Here is a 22,823-nt window from a genome sequence, read left to right on the forward strand (position 1 = left end):
CTACGCTTAACATCGCTGTGTTTGCCACACGGCCGATTGGCACGTTTCCTTTGGCCCTTGAAAACAACGTTTAGGCACCCCTAAACAAGTATTTTCACTTGATCCTCTTTGCACTGACGTATGCATTGACCTGATCACTGATTTGTGTCGCCTTTTGGTAACCATCCCCAGTTAAGGTAAAGGAGCATCTGTCAAAATAAATTGCATGATTAATTAGTGTTTATACATGATTAATGTGATCCATGAATTGATTAACGTGGACCCCGAACTTAAACAAGTTGAAAAACTTATGCGGGTGTTACCATTACCAATTGTACGGAATATGTACTGTACTGTGCAATCTACTAATAAAAGTTCCAATCCAAATCCATTTTTGTGTATAATCACAATGCGTTATTTTTGACACCCCTAGTTTTTTTTTAAACAAGTTTTTTGTGGCAATTGTGACAGCAAAGAGGAAAAGTCTAATGTTAACCGTAGAATCGTGAATGCACATATTTAAAGGATAATTGATGGTGACTAGTTTGCCTCTTTAACAAATTGATTTATTGAAATGAACGTCCATCTAGTTTAGGTTTGGACGTTCCAGCGTTTACAATGTTTACTACACTCACTTCATTAGGTACACTTACACCCCCTAACGACATCCAACGCGATTAGGAAACTGCCATTACAATAATATATATACTCTGTTTTATTTGTCTCATATTGTGCTTGTTGAATGGTACTGCATCATACTGAGACCAAGGCACCATTTTTAGTCACTACAAAGATGCTGGCGTTATTTTTACATTCTTGCGTCATTCATTCTGGTCATGTTTGATTTATTCATGTCTCTTTCTGTGTTAGCAAATCATCGACCCTGAAGTGTCTACAATATTAAGACAATATGAAACACAGCAAAGTGTTTATTTCACTTGGCCAGTCATGCTTCCAAAAGTGTCATGTTTTTTTAATTTTTTTTAAATTTTTTTGCATATGGGTGGATCATGTTCTCGATGCTTTAGTTTTCATATTTCTTCAGGTGCTGTCCCACAGCCTGTGCACCATCATGAAGATCCCCCATGACCCCTTGGCTCTTGAAGAGCATTTTAAAGATGACGATAAAGGGCCTCTCTCCAAACAAGGATACTTGCCCTACCTCAACACCTTCATTATTGACAAGGTGAGCCATAGTGCATGTTAGATTATTTATTGTCAATTGTTCCATACATGCAAAACATACGGAAACATCAAGATACCATTTCTGTCTCACCCTGTACTCTGGAGTGATAAATAAATATCAGTCTCTTACATGCTGTTAGCATGGACATTTTAGGAAGAGCTAGAATCGCCGGAGGACAACAAACCCATCCATCCATCCATTTTGTACCGTTCGTCCCTCTCGGGGATTGCTGGAGCCTATCTCAGCCTCATTCGGGTGGAAGGCGGGGTACACTCTAGACAAGTCGCCACCTCATCACAGGGCCAACATAGATCGACAGACAACATTCACACTCACATTCACACACTAGGGCCAACCGCACAGAGCATTAACCAGTTGCAGGCATTTATTGATAATTAGGCGTACCGGTGTGTTCGCTCCACATACACCCAGAGTCAGACCAATAGTCAGCAAGAACTTACCATAAAAGTTCCCACTTGTTCTTGATTTGTATTGGTTTGACAGGATACAATATGGTGCATTACACATTTCTCCATATCTAATTACTTATATTTAAAAAAAGAAAAGATGCAAAATTGTCCATTCTCCTTTTGGTTACAGACTTGGTGAAAATGACAGCTACCAATTTTGCAGTTGGACAGTAATGAATACTTTTTTTCCCCCACCACAGACAAAATGATATCTAATGTCATAATGTGCTTACATGTTTGACGACACATGATTTCTTTGCGAGGGCAATAGCATCTTGATTATACGCAAAAATTGTTACTGTTGCATATTCATGTCCATTGTCCATTTCACTCAGTAAATGGAGCAGATGCGTGCTTTTCCCGTGTGGAAACACCATGTATTCAGCTTCACAAGTAGATAAAGCAACTATGGATTGTTTCCCTGATTTCCAAGAAATAATGGACCCTCTCTTAGACAAACAAACAGAAACCTGCAGTCACACTTCATCTGTCACTCTGGTCTGCTGCCCAGTCGGCGTCACTATATGCCACAAGTTTCAGATCACCATTTTTCTTGTAACAATTTCTGGTACAATACCCTTTAAGTACCTCAACACATGTTTAGCTGCTGTTCTGTCGGTTCAGATAGATGTTGTGACAATTTACTAACAATGAAGCTTAAATCGGGTCGATAACACATCATTACATAGATTAAACTACCAACTACTTCCCGATGCATTTTTGGATCAACAGGTTCACCCTCATTGTCTAATTTCACTTTGTTTTCACATGGAGTTTCTCCTGGTATACAGTGAGTCATGTCAAATCTTTCCAAAACATTTATAATGTACCTGTATCCCTTCCGATTAATTTTAATCTTGCCTTTCTTCTGAGCAAAAGCAATGCCCAGGAAATGTCAAAGTCTTCCCAGATATTTAATTATGAATTCAGCTGCTAACACTTCCTTCACACTTTTGAGTGTTTCCCCATCACTTGCTTCAAAAGGAATGTCATCAAACCATATGATCAATAAAACCCTCTCCTTTTCATTTTGTTTACTGTAAACATAACAATCAGCTGAATTTTGGAGGAACTCATTATCAATAAAGAACTTGTGCAGCATTTTATGTCATAAAGTGACTTATTACTGCAAGTTTACACAATCATTTTCCCCCTGCTTTCAATGGCTTCTACTTCAAACTCTTCAGGCTGTTCCATATCAAGTTAAAGTGTATTGGTGCAAGCTAAGCAGTTTGGACATCCATTTGATGTAGTTTTAAGCAGTGTTGGGACTAACGCGTTACAAAGTAACGCGTTACTGTAACGCCGTTAGTTTCGGCGGTAACTAGTAATCTAACGCGTTATTTTTTTATATTCAGTAACTCCGTTACCGTTACTACATGATGCGTTACTGCGTTATTTTACGTTACTTTTTATGTAGTATAAAGTGTGTTTTATCGGAGGGCTGCTGTGTCGTTCTGATTCTTCTTGTGTCACAAGCCGGAGAAGAGAGAGAGACATGCGCTCTGTGTGGGTGTGTCTGAGTGTGAGTGTGGGGAGCGAGGGGGGGGGGGGGGGGGGGGGTCTGATCATGGCGGAGCCAGAAGTCGAGTTTGCTAACATGGAGATATTTTCACTACTTTTCTTTTGTCGAGCACAAAGAAAATAACATTTTAGTTAAATGTAAATTGTGCTTTGGATCAAAGATACCATCTACTGCCCAAAACAGCAATTCAAATCTGCTGAAACAAGCTACATAGCAACATGCTTCGACGAAGCTAGTAAAGAGAGACAGAGACTCTGATGCCACTTCACCTCCACCACCACCACCACCATTCACCGCTGAAGGTACACACTCTGTCAATCAATGTTCCCTCTAATTATTCATGTGTGAGCAAATGCAAAAAGTCCCTGAGCATTGAGTGGAGTCCATGTGAGCAACTTTAGACGTGCACACTGTGGCTACACCAGCAGCACACCTGTCCCAAACCTCACTAAATAACAACTTACATCTCCATCCATCCATCCATTTTCTACCGCTTGTCCCTTTCGGGGTCGCTGGAGCCTATCTCAGCTGCATTCGGGCGGAAGGCAGTGTACACCCTGGACAAGTCCCCACCTCATCACAGGGCCAACACAGATAGACAGACAACATTCTCTTATTATTAGAATCAAATGACAGCAGTCATTTCCATTTCTAATATAAGTGTTTAGGCCCACTTATAATGACAATAACAAAAAATATTGTTTTTCATGAACTGTGTACTTGTATTGTTTGTCTGGGTGGAGGTCCTGCTTTGGAAATAATTTGTACCCCTTCCAGACATTGCATTTAGTTCCCATTAAAACATTCACATGTTGCACAATGAGATGTAAGCAGGGGATCATGTGTACATTCCTGCAACTTCCTGTTTGTAAAAAATATATTTTTATTAGTATTTATTTAATATACTAACAGCATTTAATGATTAATATTTATAAATTAAGATTCCTAATAAATGACACTAGAATAAGCACACATTTGATTGGTAAATCATAGTGTAACGACCTGGAATGACACTTTATGTGTGGTGTTGGAGTTGTCCGACTTTTTGTGTGGCTGTAAACGCATCACTGGCTAAGTGCCATATGTGCAAGTGTTGGCGCACGTGAGAGAGCGAGCGGCTGCTGTTGATATAACAAAGTTGCTTTTGGTCTGGTTTGTACTGCAGAAAATGACCAGTTTTGCTAGATATCATTTTTTTTACTAATGTTTTGGTGATGTGTTTATGGCCGACAGTAAAGAGTTTTGCTCAGTAAAGTGATGGATGGAATTCATGTCCTCAAAGCGTCTCGACAGACGTTACAATATTTGAACAATGATGACGAAAACGGTTTTCTCTGTCGTGTCCGTGTCGTGTCGAAAATTATTATGCGCTTATTTTTTTATTTGATTTTGTGCATGGCATAGATTTGCCGTGCGCAGAGGACGCTTGAGCAGTGCGCAATTGCACATGCGCGCTCCTGAGAGGGAACGTTGCTGTCAATTCTCTTATATACTCTTTCATTCTAGACTTCTAGAGTGTTTGATTATCACATCACTCTAAATGTATAGACTATAAAGTTCACAAACATAAAGAGGGATCCTAGTGGGCCAGGCCAATCTTTCCTTATCTCTAAACTAAAACTGGGGAAATGTGTAGTGTTCTGGGTTTCAGACATGATTTTGTATAAGAATTACTTGAGGAAGAAAATGCCTGGTTAGACTTTGTGTATGTAGTGTGTGCCTTTCTTGGTTTACATCTATGCTGTTATTATGCTGTTTGTTACTTATGTATGTTATGTTGCAGCTATTTAAAATAGTTTTGTCAATTTGTTCTGGCCAGAAACAAATTGGCCTTTGTAACATATCTTTGTCTTTGTGTGTTGTATGTAGACCACATGGCTTAGCAGAGTTGAGTGATGCAAATGCATGTCAAGTTGATCAACAGATTGTATTATTCTCCAGTGCAATAACAGTACTGAAATGAAGGCTAAAAGGGCATTAATTGGAGCTTTAAAAAAGAAAAGAAAAAAGAAGTAACTAAATAGTTACTTTTCACAGTAACGCATTACTTTTTGGTGTAAGTAACTGAGTTAGTAACTGAGTTACTTTTGAAATGAAGTAACTAGTAACTGTAACTAGTTACTGCTTTTCAGTAACTAACCCAACACTGGTTTTAAGTCATACTGAGCTGCAAGCTGCATTAGAACACGCACTGAAGTTATATCAGCAGGAGGACGAAACATCTTATCATAATCACTACCAGCCACTTGACTATAATTTTTTGCCACATATCTAGTGTTATGAATTGTCTCAACAGGATTTATTTTTTATAGTGTAAACCCATCTGCCCTTCACTGCATGTTTACCCTCAGGTAATGTTAATGTAAATGTATGGTTTTCCATCAGCGAACCCATGTCTCTCTTCATGGCCTCAACCTATTGTTCTGCTTTTGGTGAGCTCATGGCTTCCTTCAATATTTGGGGTACATCACATACAACTCTATAACAATAATCAATATTTGTTTGTGCCTGGTCCTCATCACATTTGATTTCACACTTCTAGTCTGTATAAAAATCAGGGCGTCTTCTCTCTCTTTGGATAGTGTAAACTGGTCACTTTCACTTTTTAAGTTTGTGTCATCAGGGTTATACGTCTCTATTTTTATGTCTTTTAGGATTACTTTTGTCATGATTGGTTCTTGACGCTGAGTCTCATCTCGCTTCCTTGTTTAAGGTGATCATGCATACAAAACCAGTAAAGTTGGCACGTTGTGTAATTCGTAAATAAAAACAGAATACAATGATTTGCAAATCATTAAATGGAATAAACTGCAAAGACAAGATATTTAGTGTTCGAACCAAGAAACTTAATTTTTTTTTGCAAATAATCATTAACTTAGAATTTAATGGCAGCAACACATTGCAAAGAAGTTGGCACAGGGGCATTTTTACCACTGTGTTACATGGCCTTTCCTTTTAACAACACTCAGTAAAGGTTTAGGAACTTTGCGCCTATAACAATCCGGATGTTTTTTTTTCTCTTTGTTCCGGAGGACACGACGTCCACAGTTTCCAAAATCAGTCAGACCACAGAACACTTTTACACTTTGCATCAGTCCATCTTAGATGAGCTCGGGCCCAGCGAAGCTGGCGGCGTTTCTGGGTGTTGGTAATAAATGGCTTTCGCTTTGCATAGTAGAGTTTTAACAGATGTAGCGACCAACTGTAGTTACTGACAGTGGTTTTCGGAAGTGTTCCTAAACCCATGTGGTGATGTCCTTTACACACTGATGTCGCTTGTTGATGCCTGAGGGATCGAAGCTCAATGGCATTCAATGTTGGTTTTCAGCCTGGCTGCTTACGTGTAGTGATTTCTCCAGATTCTCTGAACCTTTTAAAGCTATTACGGACCGTAGATGGTGAAATCCCTAAATTCCTTGCAATAGTTGGTTGAGAAAGGTTGTTCTTAAACAATTTGCTCATGCATTTGTTCACAAAGTGGTGGCCCTCGCCCTATCCTTGTTTGCGAATGACTGAGCATTTCATGGAAGCTGCTTTTATACCCAATCATGGCACCCACCTGTTCCCAATTAGCCCGCTCACCTGTGGGATGTTCCAAATAAGTGTTTGATGAGCATTCCTCAACTTTCTCAGTCTTTTTGCCACATGTGCCAGCTTTTTTGAAACATTTTGTAGGCATCAAATGCCAAATGAGCTAGTATTTGCAAAAAATAACAAGGTTTTCCAGTTCGATCGTTAAGTATCTTGTCTTTGCAGTCTATTCAATTGAATATAGGTTGAAAGGGATTTGCAAATCATTGTTTTCTGTTTTTATTTACCGGTACAATTTACACAACGTGCCAACTTCACTGGTTTTGGGATTTGTACTTTCATCTGAGTGTCACACTCTATGGTGCTCTTTGTAACATACTTTACTTGCCTGTTTTGGAGTTTTCTTCTTGTCTCTGGATAGAAAACAAGATAGAAAGGACTGTTTTTTTCATTACCAACAAATATCCCTTTTTCACTATGCGTATCCAACGTTTTCTTGTCATATTTATATGCATAACTCTCGAGGTAAGGCAACTTTATTTGTATAGCACTTTTCATACACAAGGCAGACTCAAAGTGCTTCACAGACAACAAAGTGAAATGAAAGAAAATAAAAGCAAAATTAAAATGCAGACAATAAAAGTAAAAACAGTGCGGACGTTAAAAGTTAAAAGATTAAAAGATTTAGCTGAAAGCTAAGGTGAACATAAAAGTTTTCAGTCTAGTTTTAAAAGTAGTCAGAGTTGGGGAAAGTCTGACATCTTCAGGAAGTTTATTCCAGCTATTTGTTGCATAGTGACTGAATGATGCTCTCCCTTGATTTGAGTTTACTCTGGGAACCGCTAACAGATTGGTCTCAGAAGATTTTAGTGATCTAGAGGGTTTATTTAAACAAAATACAGTACAGTATAATCATTTCACAAAGGTCATGTCTTTGTCCAGTTAATAAGTGAGACGGTGTCTTTCCCATTTGTTTGTTGCAACATCTATTTCTTATAACTGCAGCAGTTTGGACTGCGTACGTCCACAACTCTTTTGGTAATTTGCTCACAGTCAGCATGCATCTTGCCATTTCCAACAAAGTTATCCAGGTTCTTTCACCTGTCCCATTCTGATGCGGCGAATAAGGAGCTGAGGTTTCATCAAGCGGTCTTCTCCAACGCTAGCAGCACCAAACTTCTCTGTGCTCTTAAAGCTCCTCATATTTGTTTTAAACTCAGTAAATGTTAACTTGTCATCACGCTGTGTAACGTAAACAGAGAATGGTTTAAATGCACGAGGTAGGGTCTTTAAAATTGTTGCAACCAGCAAGCCGTCACTCAAAGTCTCTCCTGCATTGCGCAGTGCTTGGATGATGTAATCTGTTACACTCTCGTTCACTCCTTAATGAAGAGATGTCAATTCTGTGTACAACTATTACGCGTGGTTTTCCCTGTCAGCTTACAATATAGACTATGGGAGCTGCTCTATTCTGCCTATAAAACCCTTAAAAGAACATCCATCCATCCACCCCCATTAGTGTTTTATATACTGTACATTATGTAAGTATAAATGTAATGTAGTAAGAGGCACATGTATAATAACATTTAATATTTATTAAAGACCTCTATGAAGAACACAAACAAAGGACCCAGATTTCCCTCGCCCGGACGCAGGTCACCGGGACCCCCCTCTGGAGGTAGGGCACGATGGCGAGCGCCTGGTGGCCGGGCCTGTCCCCATGGGGCCCGGCCGGGCACAGCCCGAAGAGGCAACGTGGGTCCCCCCTCCAATGGGCTCACCACCCATAGCAGGGGCCATAGAGGTCGGGTGCAGTGTGAGCTGGGCGGCAGCTGAAGGCAGGGCACTTGGCGGTCCGATCCTCGGCTACATAAGCTGGGTCTTGGGACGTGGAACGTCACCTCGCTGGGGGGGAAGGAGCCTGAGCTAGTGCGTGAGGTGGAGAAGTTCCGGCTAGATATAGTCGGACTCACTTCGACGCACAGCAAGGCCTCTGGAACCAGTTCTCTTGAGAGGGGCTGGACTCTTTTCCACTCTGGCGTTGCCGGCAGTGAGAGGCGACGGGCTGGGGTGGCAATTCTTGTTGCCCCCCGGCTCAAAGCCTGCACGTTGGAGTTCAACCCGGTGGACGAGAGGGTAGCTTCCCTCCGCCTTCAGGGGGGGGGAGACGGGTCCTGACTGTTGTTTGCGCTTACGCGCCAAACGGCAGCTCAGAGTACCCACCCTTTTTGGATTCACTCGAGGGAGTACTGGAGAGTGCTCCCCCGGGTGATTCCCTCGTTCTACTGGGGGACTTCAACGCTCATGTTGGCAGCGACAATGAAACCTGGAGAGGTGTGATTGGGAAGAATGACCGAGTGGTGTTTTGTTATTGGACTTTTGTGCTCGTCACAGATTGTCGATAACAAACACCATGTTCAAACATAAGGGTGTCCATATGTGCACTTGGCACCAGGACACCCTAGGCCGCAGTTCCATGATCGACTTTGTAGTTGTGTCATCGGATTTGCGGTCTCATGTTTTGGACACTCGGGTGAAGAGAGGGGCGGAGCTTTCTACCGATCACCACCTGGTGGTGAGTTGGCTGCGATGATGGGGGAGGATGCCGGACAGACCTGGCAGGCCCAAACGCATTGTGAGGGTTTGCTGGGAACGCCTGGCAGAGTCTCCTGTCAGAGAGAGTTTCAATTCCCACCTCCGGAAGAACTTTGAACATGTCACGAGGGAGGCGCTGGACATTGAGTCCGAGTGGACGATGTTCCGTACCTCTGTTGTCGAGGCGGCCGATTGGAGCTGTGGCCGCAAGGTAGTTGGTGCCTGTCGTGGCGGTAATCCTAGAACCCGCCAGCGGTAAGGGATGCCGTCAAGCTGAAGAAAGAGTCCTATCGGGCTCTTTTGGCTCATAGGACTCCGGAGGCAGCAGACAGGTACTGACAGGCCAAGCGGTGTGCGGCTTCAGCGGTCGCGGAGGCAAAAACTCGGACATGGGAGGAGTTCGGGGAGGCCATGGAAAAAGACTTCCGGACGGCTTTGAACCAATTCTGGACCACCATCCGCCGCCTCAGGAAGGGGAAGCAGTGCAGTGTCAACACCGTGTGTGGTGGGGATGGTGCTCTGCTGACCTCGACTGCGGATGTTGTGGATCGGTGGAGAGAATACTTCGAAGACCTCCTCAATTCCCCAGGCCCTGCTTCCTATGAGGAAGCAGGGCCTGGGGAATCTGTGGTGGGCTCTCCTATTTCTGGGGCTGAGGTTGCCGAGGTACTTAAAAAGCTCCTCGGTGGCAAGGCCCCGGGGGTGGATGAGACCCGCCTGGAGTTCCTTAAGGCTCTGGATGTTGTGGGGCTGTCTTGGTTGACAAGACTCTGCAACATCGCGTGGACATCGGGGGCAGTACCTCTGGATTGGCAGACCGGGGTGGTGGTTCCTCGCACGAATTGGAGAATCAGCGCGCGATAACAGTTTTTATGCGCTCTGATTTTTTGCACTAATGTGACGCCGTAGTCTGCTGTCATTAGGATGCCGACTGATAGAATCTTGTTATATTCCCGTTTTGATGAAGAATAACTCATAATCCTGGCAAAGAAAAGGGAGGTGGAACCAAGCATATTTTCGTGTCTTTCTAAATTGGCTGTCAAAGTGTACCAACTAGTCGGAATACGTCTTCATCCTTCTACTATCCAGGCGAGAGGCATTATTTATGATCAAGAATTAAGTTTGACGAGCAAGGAAATGAGGAACCTCATTATCACTGCGCCGCTATGTATAATCCAAAGAGGTTCATTAAGTCTTCAAAAATTTATGCAATTTGTTATTCTTATACCCAGACCTGTGACTTTACATCCATACCTGGCGGTTTCGTCTACAACTGTTGCCTTCCTCATCACGTGACAACCTCTGAGGAAGGCAACAGTTGTAGCCGAAACCGTCAGGTACGGAAGTAAACACACAGGTCTGGCTATGAGAATAACATATTGCCGCTATATATAGTTTGTCTGTGTTCGCACCTGTAATATCAATATCACTAATACATTGTTAATATTCAAGTCACAAAATGAGTATTGTTGGCGCTTTTTGGATGGTTATTTATTGGGTTTAATGGGCGGAATAGGGGACATCCCATTGGCTCTGCTGTAAGCAGGCATCTATTTACATTTATTTAAGAGTTAGAGTGCATTAAATAAATACATCTGTCGTCATGTCTTTTCATAATGATTGTGAATGATAGGCAAAATTACCCCCAAAAAGTGCAGTTCCTCTTTAACATCACCCAAAATTCTAAGAAAAGTCCTACACTTATTTAGGTAATTTCATTTAAATTCATTGCATCATTGTGGCAGATCAAAGGATTGATATATAACCAAAATACTTTCTTGTTTTTAACTGTCTTAAAAAGATTCAGTCTTAGTTATTTATTAAAATAAAACATCAGGTCCATATAAAGTTCCGAAGTTCACATGAAGATAGTAAAAACACTTTTCTGAGAAATAGAAAAGCAAGTATTAAATGTTGAACTTGCTTTTCCTCTGCTTCAGATAATATAAAACGGACCCATCAATCATATTGTGGTAAATTAGAACATTAAAAAATATTATTGTTCATCATCGCACAATAAAGTGATGACAAAATAGCATCAATCATTTTAGTAGGCTATAAAGAACAAAGCAGCTATGCTGACCTCATGTCTCTTATTTCTTCTTCAGGGAGGTCAAGTACTTGCGTGCTAAGGCTGACAGCGTTTCATAGGCTCCTGAGCGCTTGCTCATACACGTGTTGTTATTCTCCAGTTTAGTTTGGCTCAGAGCTAATGCTATGGATTGCTAAATTTAACATCTTCGCTGCTAATGTTAGCTGTGACTGCAGTTGCAACAATGTGCTAGAGCTGCTTTAGTGGTCAGCAAACGCCTTACAAAGAAGGCATATCAACCTACCTTTATCAATTTGAAAATTAAAGTTCATAGTCATTGGACCAACAACTTGCTATCAGTTGCAGAGTCTTCACCGCAGAGAGGACACATGATCCAAATTTCTACTGGATGTGTTACGACTACGCTGCGGAACGTCTCCGTGCTTTTCTGTCTGTGATGTACACCGACTTGACTTGTTGAAAAGTCGACGATTTATCGATGTATGACTTCCTGTCCCGCACAAGCTGAATTTTGCTAAATTGATCCGCCAAAAATAGAAACTCTGCTACTAATAAAGTGCTGTGTTACTGATGAATTCAAAACGGTACTATGCTGCCTGTAAAAAATAGCGGTACTGTTTATCATCCACATGACACACAGAGCAGAGGAGCATGTTGTGTGTGTCAGCGCGCACACACTCAGCAGAGAGCACAAAGGGGAAACCGCGAGGAGAGGAAAAATGGCAAATAAAGACAATTCTACTGGTTAATAAAGAGGGTGCGTGAAGCGCAATATGGAGGTATTTGAGCTTCAAAACTATTGATAAAGATGACGCTTTAAACAAGGAAGTGCTGTCCTGCAAGCGCTACTTTGAAACATGCCAACACAATGACAGCCAATCAATGAGCACTTCATGGTGTGATGAACCATTATTCTACACTCCAATCAAGTCAAGCTCAAGAAGAGGGCGAGACGACTTGCATACAGAGACAGTAATGTTCGAGATTCAAAATGTGATTAACTGATTAAAAACATAAGGTGCTAAAAATGACTGTAATTTATTATTCACAATGAACTTGATCATTTGACACAATATATATTAAACATATAAACAAATTGATGTAAAATAATAGAACAAATATGTTAGAGTAAGTTTAAAAGAATAATGTGGGCTACAGAGTCAAAGACTGCATTTAAGATCCAGTAGAAGCAACACTGAGACCCTTAATTGTTAATCTTAATTTAACCTGAGGCTGTTTAAAACCTTTTAAAAAGCTGTCTCTGTATTGTGGTTCTATCTAAAACCAGACTGATATTTCTCCAGAACATTACAATTATTCAAAGAAGTTACTAAGTTGAATAAAAACTGTTTTTTCTAAACATTACATGTGTTACCTAGCTCCAGATGACACTCATACATATGGCAGTATATGTAAAAAGATGGATGAATAGAGTATTTTGTACACTAATTGAAGAAAAACCTTGTCTTTAGTAATATAGAAAGATATCTGACCACTGCTACAACTTGCAAATAAGCTGGGCTGCAAGTTTGTTGCTTGAGTGAGTTCTTATTCACACATTTTGAAGGCAAATGAGTGACTTTGTTTGGGTTTGCAAGCTGTTTTCTTGCTTCTCTGTGCTCTGCTCTGACTTGAATTAAAATGAGGCCTAACTAGTGGCTCTCAGCAAGCACACTCACTCATTTCTGAAAAGAAACAAACAACCACTGGCCACTTCATTGGGTACCAGGGGCCGATTTGCTTTCTAATTACAGCAGACAAAAAGGACTGATTTACACTTATGACTATGCTTTAATGAATGAAAATTATTATTATCAAAGGGTGTTTGGATTATTTCCATGTAAACACGTATGTAACATTATCTTGCTATCATTCACTTTCTTTGTACCATAACTTCACTGATAGTAAGCTATATTCAGCAAACCAGCAGAGAAATGGCCAATACTTTTCAAACAAGATCCACACACCAGAATCATCTGTTTTTTCATAGCAGGTGTGGTTGTTAATCTGTTGCTGTACTTTTTGTTTAAAAAAAACTTCCTAACACCCATTTTTATAGTCTTCCCACAATTAGAGAAACTCCTGCTAAAGAACTTCTTCTTCAGTATGCAGGCTACTTTACGCAGCTGCTGCCTCTCTGTTGGACTCTGATACTGCACGTCACTTCCGAGAGTTTTTTCCCCCCCTACACATATACAAAAGTTTGATTTGTTGTTTTTCAGATCATATCTGTGACTTGAGCCCTAGTAGCCACTGCAAATTGCACTTTTTTTGGGAATGTTGCCTATCGTTCACAATCCTTATGAGAGACAAGAACACATGTTTTATTTGTTGTTTTTTTTGCATTCTAATTTCTCGTTGTGGCTTGTGCAGCTCTTTGAGACATTTTTGATTAAGGGCTATATAAGTAAACTTTGATTGATTAATTGATTAATAATCGGCTCGTTTTAGGCGGCGAGCAATGCTGCTTATTGGAGCAATCATTTTTGCCTCTAAATCACTCTAAAAATGCATCCAAAAAAACACCAACAATACTTCATTTACCTTCCGTAACCTGTATAATAAGTATGCTGTAGCGACATTGTTATTGTAAGAGCGATCACTGAGGAACTCTTTATCTAGCACATCGCCTTGCTCACAATTGGACACCAATCTTTACTGACTAAAAAACAAAGCATTAGCCCACATTTCATGTTTTGTTTGTGCACTGCTAGTTCGGCAGTGTATGTAGTTGTAATAACAAGCATGATCTGCTGCATGTATCATGATCAATATTATAGTGACTTAAAAGATGGACAGCGGTTCGTTTGGTCCAGCTGGCCAGGAACGTTTCCAGTTGATTTTGAGGAGGTGGAAAAAAGTTTTATCACTGCAGGGTTTGTTAGCGCAAACACAATCAGTTCGTCTTTCGTTTTGATGCAGTTTCTTTGAGCAATGTCGTCCTCGCCAGATACAAGAAGCCTTTGCATCGATGATAACATTGTGAAGCACTCCATTTCTGTTGGGATAGCTTGGCTCCAAGATCCACTTTTACAACACCAAGCCTTGCCAATCCTGACGCTCTTGGCATCCGTCTGCTTCAACCTTTCACACTCTCTTCGGGGTTACTTAGCTTCCATAACCAACAGTTCATCCTCTGTAAATCCAAAGGATACGTTTGTGAATCCTTATTTGTCCAAAAGTAGTCGGCTTCGTCGTCTATTACTAAGTCTGCCATAATTAGAACACACACACGTTTGTTGCCAGATGTAGAAGGTGCGTTGCTATTGGCACAGGAAATAAGTTCTGGTAATGCTAAAAAAGACAAAAATACGATAAATATTGTACATAATACATATTATTATAAATTAATAAATCTTTAGAATCCTTTAGCATCGTCCCTGTTAAGTACATCTGCTCAAACAGTAACAAGGTACGCGATAAGAGCGCTTTACCCGCTTCTCCCAAAGATAATACATCTGACAGAGAGGTATTCATTTGGCAATATGTTTATTACTGTGGTTATAGTTTATAGTAGTGTGAATCAGTCATAAATGAGTATTGTTGTATTTGTAAAGGCAGATATATTGATAGATCTTTGTGAAAGTACTGACCTCTGCTTGTCAATTGCAGGTTCAAGAAGATTTTGATGTGCTGGAGTTCAACAAGATCTGCTGGACACTGTGCCACAAGAAAAATATCTCCATCAACAATCTACTCATCACAAATAATGATGCTTTTAAAATCTGGTGCATTTTCAACTTTCTGTCCGAAGACAAGTACCCGCTTGTCATTGTCCCAGAGGAGGTGAAAAAGGCAGCATAGTCTTCTTCTTGTTGCTTCTTGTGCCTATTGTGTTGTTTTCAGCTCTCATGTCTCCTCAGGTTGAGTACTTCCTGCAAAAGCTGACTGAGGCTATGGGGAGCAAATGGAGCGAGGAGAAGTTTTCAGATTCCAAACTCCAGCTGAACAGCAGAAGTTGTATGACTGTGTGGAAGATGATCCAACTGGTTGGAACAGGTGCCTTCACCATGGGCATGGACTGGTCGAGTGTGTCTATGGGCATCAACGAGGTCTTCCAGGAGCTCATACTGGACGTGCTAAAGCAGGTTGGTACTGATGATGACATGCACATTGACCATTTCCAATGCATTGATGAATTACAGCTTCTTAAAGGAGCTGACTTTGCAATGTGGTGTAAGCATTATAGCCCATCTCCTTCTGGCTTTGAACATGTAAACTATGCCACACGTAACGCACACACATTAACTTTGTGTGTTGTTAGCTAATGACAGTTTTTAGCTGCTAACGTTAGCTATCATTGAAGATATATTCCAACGTAACAACAACATTACTGTAAATTGTTAGTTGCTTTTCTGGGACAGCTTTTGTGCGTGTGTGCGCTTTCCGGTTGTGTACCTGTGTCCAAAACAGCGGTGAGTTACAACCTGAAAGCCAGACTAATTCTTCGGAGCGACAAGTAATTTCATTTTTATTATTATTTCATTGGCGAAAATATAGACAAATCTGCACAATTTACGGTAAAATACAGGCAGCTGTGGATGTCAGGAATTCACTGTGAAAAAAAACCAGTCACGATGTATAAGTCATCACGGTATGTTGATGTTGAATCTGTTAATTTTACAGTTGATAACTGTTTTTGTTTATGGTAAATTACTATGGATAAAAACATATATATTGTTAACCTGTTTACAAAAAAAACTATAGAATTTAAGGTAAAATACTGGCAGCTGTTGCCAGGAATTTACTGTGGAAAAAAAACATTCATGATTTATAAGATATTACAGTATATTAATGTTGAATCTGATCATTTTACAGTTGATAACTGTTTTTGTTTACAGTAAATAACTGTGGAAAAACTGTATATTGTTAACCTGTTTACAAAAAAACTATAGAATTTAAGGTAAAATACTGGCAGCTGTGTTTGCCTGAAATTTAGCGTAAAACCAATTAGGGCCAATTTTAGTGTTACCAATCAGACTATTCCCAGGTGCATGTCTTTGGAGGAAGCCGGAGTACCCGGGGAGAACCCACGCAGTCACAAGGAGAACATGCAAACTTCACACAGAAAGACCCCCAGCTCAGTAATCTAACCCAGTACCTTCTCATTGTGAGGTACAAACGTTAACCACTGCTTCACCGTGCTGCCCTTTATTCAATACTAGTATCTGCCAAAAGCCTGTGTTTCCGAGACATGTGAGCGGTACATGGGGATTTTAACTTCAAAGTATTTGTACAAGCTTTCCCTGGACAACTCACAACATGGCCTTCCGCAACATGTTCCTTCAAGAGAGCTATCAAAACTGAGCTTGAATTCCTCCGAATCTGTTAAATAGCTGCTTGCAGTCAGTTGCAGCACACAGCATGGTTCATTTCGATGCAGTTTACAATGAAGCACATGGACATTACCTCTCAGTGTCTTAAACGACTTGGCAAAATACAAGAAAAAGTTTACTATAGGCTAATGCTTTAACACAAACCCCTAAAACAATTAGGTATGCTGTAAATCTAAATGTACAATCTGCACAATCTTTAATTTAGACAATATAATACAGTACATTTTAGAGTATTTGCATGCCTGTGATATTACAGTATTTTCAAATGCATTGTACAATTTTTCATTATTTTCACAGTAAACTCATGTTTTCTACGTATTGTAACCATAGTAATTTAGGTTATCTACAGTTTCTTTGTTTGCAGGAGTCCACTGCATTTACTACTGTGATAAACTATTTTGGTGTTTTAATGTTGCTATGTATTTAACAATTGTTTGCCATATTTTTTGCGGTCATTTTTTTACAGTGTATATAAAGTTGTTGTGTTAAACCACTTATAGTAACAAAAGCTAGTTGGTGGGGTTTTTGTTATTTTTTTTGGTTTTCCAAACCCATTTACCGTTACACTCCTAGTATCTAGAGGGATTTGAATACTCGCTAAATATAACATCACATACTGTATGTTAGACAGCCCCTCTAATGCTGGCAAGATTGGCACTTATTTCATAGTTCTGGGCCTCAAATGATGTCTACAGCTAAAATACGGCAAAATAGACAAAATAGTGATCTTAAGCTTGTTTTCTAACAAGCTTAAGCATCAGCCTACTGGCGTCACCTACAGAAGACTGGAGGCCATTTCTTATTGTGTAGTATGTGTTTTGGTAGCATCTTTGTTCCGAATCACATTATTTTGTGCATAATTTAAAGGAATTGGCAAATATGGCTGCCAGATGCTTTGTTGCAGGTTGCAGCAATACAACTAAAGAAGGGGTCAGCCTTCATAAATTTTCCAAATAATGAAAATATGAGGAAAGTATGGACCTCTCCTGTCAAATTGACTAGCGCAGTGGAAAAAACACTTAGTAAACATGACAAAAAAGAAGGTAATCCGCTAGTATTGTATTTTGCATCCTCTTGTACTGATGCTTTCCTCGAGGTTATTTAGGAATGCTGAAAGAGAATGAGGAAACAGTTTTGAAATAATCATGGACCAGGGCGACAAAAACATGCAATAGTTGATCAAAATAATAGGCTTAAGTCTTTATTACCACAGTCAATGCATAGAAATGGGCTCCAGTTCTGTAAATGACAAAAGAGGGGTCGACATGTCGAGTCTGGCGATGAAAATGGGGCGTTCCAAGTACAGTTAGTTATCTACTGAATACTCAAAAACTAATTGATATTATGAGAAATTACTGTCAAGATTAATTTTCAGAAGCAAAAAATACATTTGTTAGTGAATTTTCGGTCATCTGGACGCTATGGGTCCTTTAAGTCGATAACACTGATTCCTCCTTCCACATCATCTTATTCTCTGGCAGGTTAGGTGCGAATGAGCTGTGGTTAGAAGTGGGGTAACGATGCATATCGCCAATTGCACAGGTAGTGCCAGTCTATTTGTGGCGGCCTGCCACAAATGAATGTGGTTATAGTGTAGGGTTGAAATGTCTAATGCCCTATGAAGCTTCATATATGACTTAAAGTCTGCATGTGTTAAAGGACTACATGATGAAGAAGGGCCATAAGAGGAAGAACTGGACTGAGCGCTGGTTTGTCCTGCGACCCACTTCACTGTCCTACTATGTTTGTGAGGATCTTGTGGATATGAAAGGACATATCACTCTGGACCAGAACTGTTGTGTGGAGGTACAGCAATGCAATATGTATATTTTAGTCATCTTGTATCTAATGTAGTTCAGAATTGGAACAGGTGATGTGTAAAAAGTGATGACTACCATTTCTTTGAAGTCTATGCCAGACAAAGAAACAAAGAAATGTCTCTTCATCATCAAGTGCCCTGATAAGAGTTTTGAGATCAGCGCATCTGATAAAAAGAAGAAACATGAGTGGATTCAAGGTGGCAGCAGTTCATTTGTCATTGCTGACTCTCTGCTTATTGTGCAGCTCCTGAGTAAGTCTGTGTCTCCTGTGGCAGCCATTCAAACTTGCATCCAGCTGCTGAGGTTGGGGCTTCCCTCCCCTCATCGCGAGGTCAGGCTGAGGCGCAGGGAGTTCCGGCAGAAGCAGATGGCGAAGGAGGAAGACCTGGCAGAGAGGATGAAGCTGCTCCAGGCGTCAAACGACAGCAACCAGATGCAGCTGGAGGCCATGAGGAAGGTGCTGCGCTCATGACACACTGACAAATAAATAAAAAGCCAAGAGAGAATTTATTACGAACATTAATTAGGCAGCATATTTCTTTTATAACTGATCTTAATAACATGCCACTGAGCATACTTGTGTTTTTGCAGTAGGTCTTAAAAACGACAGTGCTCTTGTTAATAGAGGATCTTTGATGAGTGGTTTTGCAGTAGATCCTTAAAAAGAGCACAATGTGCCTCTCATATAGATAAATATGTAAATATTTGCTTCTATAGATTGTAAATATTTTTTTACATATTAAGAGTAAATAAGTACAGTCAATTTTTATTTAGCACAGAGAGAGCTCACTAAGTGTTTCACCTGCTTAAAATGCAAACAGTACAACAGCAGACAGATTGCTGATACAATTTTAAATCTGATAATAAAATATTTATTATAAAAATAATAAAATATATCACTGGAATGCATGCCTAAACAAATGTGGTTTTAACTGCCTTTTAAAAAAGTCCACAGAAGGACCTGCTCTCACCTTATAAGGGAGTGCCACCATTTAGGTGCAACTGACTCAAAGGCTCTATGATTTTTTACTTTTTAATTTTGTTCGAGGTACAGCAAGCAGAAATAGACTTCAAACACAAAAACAATAAATAATAACAAATGTCCCCCGTTCCTTAGCTTTAAAAAAAATGTGGCCCTGAGACTAAATCATATCCGTGTAAGAATGCTTTACCTTCTGTTACTTTCCTTATTTAAGAAATTGAGGATAGCTTCTCTGCTAAAAAGGAGGCTGATGCTGTGTTTGTCAATCTGACAGCAGCCTATGATACCGTTACGTACGCAAAGCAGGTTACAAATGGTGTCCCACAGGGATCAGTAAGGCTCCCCTCTTATTCAACATCTACACACGATCTGCCAGCAAGAATCAGACAGACGATAGAGGGATCCTTAAACCAGGATATAGCAACACTATTTTCCTATTTTCAGAAGTGGAAGTTGAAGCTCAGTATAACAGCAGGCTTCCATCTTGACAAAAGGGAGACATGACGGGAGGAAGGAAAGGCCTTGCCTTTTCATGTCGAACCAACGTATCTTGGCATGAAGCTTGAGAGCTCACATTCCACCGACACCTTGAGTCACTGCACAAAAAGTTGACAAAATGTATTTGGCTCCTGAGGCGACTTGCAGGATCTGAATGGGATGCTGCTCCCATAACATCGGGTCAGGCTTAACCGCCATCAAGATGGCGTTGGCCTATTCCTCTTAACAATGCTGTCTGTGTGTGTGGCGCAGAGGAACAAACAGCTGACAACATCATAACCCCCATTACTGTCTTCCAAGTGGGCCACTTAGTCTGGAAGGAGTTGATTACAAAAGTGACTGTCCAACTCATGCCGAGCGTCACTCTAAAGCAGGGGTCGGGAACCTTTTTAGCTATGAAAGCCAAATATTTTAAAATGTATTTCCGTGAGAGCCATATAATATTTGTTTTAACACTGAATACAACTAAATGCGTGCATTTTTAAGTAAGACCAACATTTTTAGAGTATAATAAGTCTCTCATTCTTTTTAATAACATTGTTATTCTGAAGCTAACCAATAATAAATAAAATACTTTACCATTAATGCGACTTCTTGAACAGGTGCGGTAGAAAACGGATGGATGGATTAAAATGCATGAGAATGTTATATATTTTGAACGTTATTTTTAACACTGTGATTACCAGCAGAATTATTCAGTACTTATCCTGTTAAGTAATGTCAGCTAAGATTTATCTGAGAGCCGGATGCAGTCATCAAAAGAGCCACATCTGGCTCTAGAGCCATAGGTTCCCTACCCCTGCTCTAAAGGATTTTACACACCTCTACTGGAACTAAATGTTACTGAATTATAATGACAACATTCTCAAGCAACATTCTCTGCACACAAATACAGTAAATACCTACATACTCAAAGTTCGTACATCCACACGCACATTCACTGTACAAACATACATACGTATACATACATATACATTCACTGTACAAACATACATACTGTACATATACATTCATTTTACAAACAGTGAATTTGTGAAGTGAATTAAATTTACTGGATCTCAGGACGCAGTGGTTTAAATAGTCTTTACCCTCATCAGTGCCAGGTGTGTTGATTGGAGATTGTGTGCAGCTGCGCAGTGATGCAGCTGCTGCTGGAGAGGGGCGCGCTTAGCGGAGCGCACAAATAAATGCACATCAGAATGCGCACGGCCGTGACAGAATCTTGTTAAAAGCAGATGAGAAGTCAAGTCAAAAGACGGGTATGACACCCATTTCCCTCCAGGTGTTTAAAAAGCAAATGAAGCAGAGTGAGTGTGTCGTCCTCCACTCCTCTTTTAGGCCTATAAGCAAACTGCAGTGGATCAAGAGCATGTTCAATGGTTTTTAAAAGTTCTGATCGCACCAGCCTTTCAAGGGTTTTCATTAGCAGAGAGGTCAGGGCTATAGGTCTAAAATCATTTAAAATGTTAGGACGACTGAATTTAGGGACCGGGACAATTATAGCGAGTGGGCCGAATCACGGACTGTATATTATGAAATAGTCCTGTGAAAATGACTGCTTTCATTTGATAATAAAAATAAAGCATTTAACTTATTAAGTCAGGTGTGAGACAAGTGTGCTGCTGGTGTGGTCACAGTGTGCACGTCTGATGTTGCTCACATGTGCTCCACCGAATGCTCAGGGAGTTTTTGCTGTTGTTTGCTCACACACATGAAAAATTAGAGGAACATTATTGTGACATTATTGTTCATTTTTTAAATGTTTGTATTTTATTTTTAATAAATGGCTGTGATGATAATGTAAATGAGGGATCTCTAATCACATGTTGAAATGCTTATTAATATTGATACTGTTGTTGATATTATTCATTTTTGTTTGACTACTTTTGGATTGTTTTGTGTCATGTTTGTGTGTCCTCTCAATTTCTCTGTTGATTGCTATTCTGAATGTTGCTGGGCTGGGTTTGGTTTTGGAATTAGGATTGTATTATTATTGTATTATTGTGTATTATTTTGTTTGACTGATTAAAAAAAAAAAAAAAATTAAAGGAACCATTGTTCTCAAGTTAGATACATATTTTTAGAATTCATAATGACAATTGTGAACACCATAAGCTGAAATATTTTTGTTTAATCGATAAATAACAGCAAGTGAAGCCAACACAGGATGCAGCAGAGCATGAACACTGAAGAGGGAAGCGAGAGCGTGTATGCAAACATTGTGTAGCGCTGACACCTGCGTCTTTAAGATTATTACTTCCCTTTTCACCATGACACCTTGAATTCTAATTGAATCATGATTTCTAAGAAGCATCCTTAAAGTGGTCCTGGTGTGATTCTCTGTCGGCAGAAAATGGATAAGGTTGCAGCTGAAGCAGCAACAGAAGAAGAGAGGAGGAAGAATTCTCAGTCAGATCTGCAGGATCTCCTCAGACAGGACCTGGAAAGAGAGAAAATGGTGAACAAATAAAGCAGGAGCCTAGTTTATTTATATACTCCTCCCATCGCTCGTGAGTGTGTCTGAGTGAGTGTGTGTGATTTTCCAGGAAGCAGCAGCAAAAAAGGATGTTTACTCATCTGTGTGTGTTTGTGAGCTGCTGTTTATCAGCTCAACGCAAAGACGGTGTGTTGTTTGTGTTGTCTTGCAGGAAATGATGAATTAACCGTACATTTTTCAGCTCTTTCACGATAAGGGCTATTGACAGGCTAACAATATCAACATGACATTTAAACGAGTTCCTTATTCTCTTTTATTACATACATTTGTTTGAGCAAAAGAAAGTTAATAGTACACAATAATTAAACACAAATACCTTACTCAATGAAACCCATTTTGCCTTCCTCCTGT

The 22,823-nt window shown here is 40.1% G+C and overlaps 1 protein-coding gene across 1 annotated transcript in view; it reads left to right on the forward strand.

The window, feature by feature from the left end:
- The window catches only part of swap70a (switching B cell complex subunit SWAP70a), a 29,295-nt gene that overhangs the window by 2,026 nt on the left and 4,446 nt on the right, over positions 1-22,823 (forward strand). The window contains exons 2-8 of the mRNA XM_061963985.1: positions 1,025-1,165; positions 14,952-15,125; positions 15,203-15,427; positions 18,335-18,481; positions 18,584-18,692; positions 18,771-18,952; positions 22,326-22,433. Coding sequence (XP_061819969.1) covers positions 1,025-1,165; positions 14,952-15,125; positions 15,203-15,427; positions 18,335-18,481; positions 18,584-18,692; positions 18,771-18,952; positions 22,326-22,433 — 1,086 coding nt within the window. The remainder of the gene's footprint in view (positions 1-1,024; positions 1,166-14,951; positions 15,126-15,202; positions 15,428-18,334; positions 18,482-18,583; positions 18,693-18,770; positions 18,953-22,325; positions 22,434-22,823) is intronic.

This window comes from Nerophis lumbriciformis, linkage group LG06 (genome assembly GCF_033978685.3).
Source record: "Nerophis lumbriciformis linkage group LG06, RoL_Nlum_v2.1, whole genome shotgun sequence".
Taxonomy (NCBI): domain Eukaryota; kingdom Metazoa; phylum Chordata; class Actinopteri; order Syngnathiformes; family Syngnathidae; genus Nerophis; species Nerophis lumbriciformis.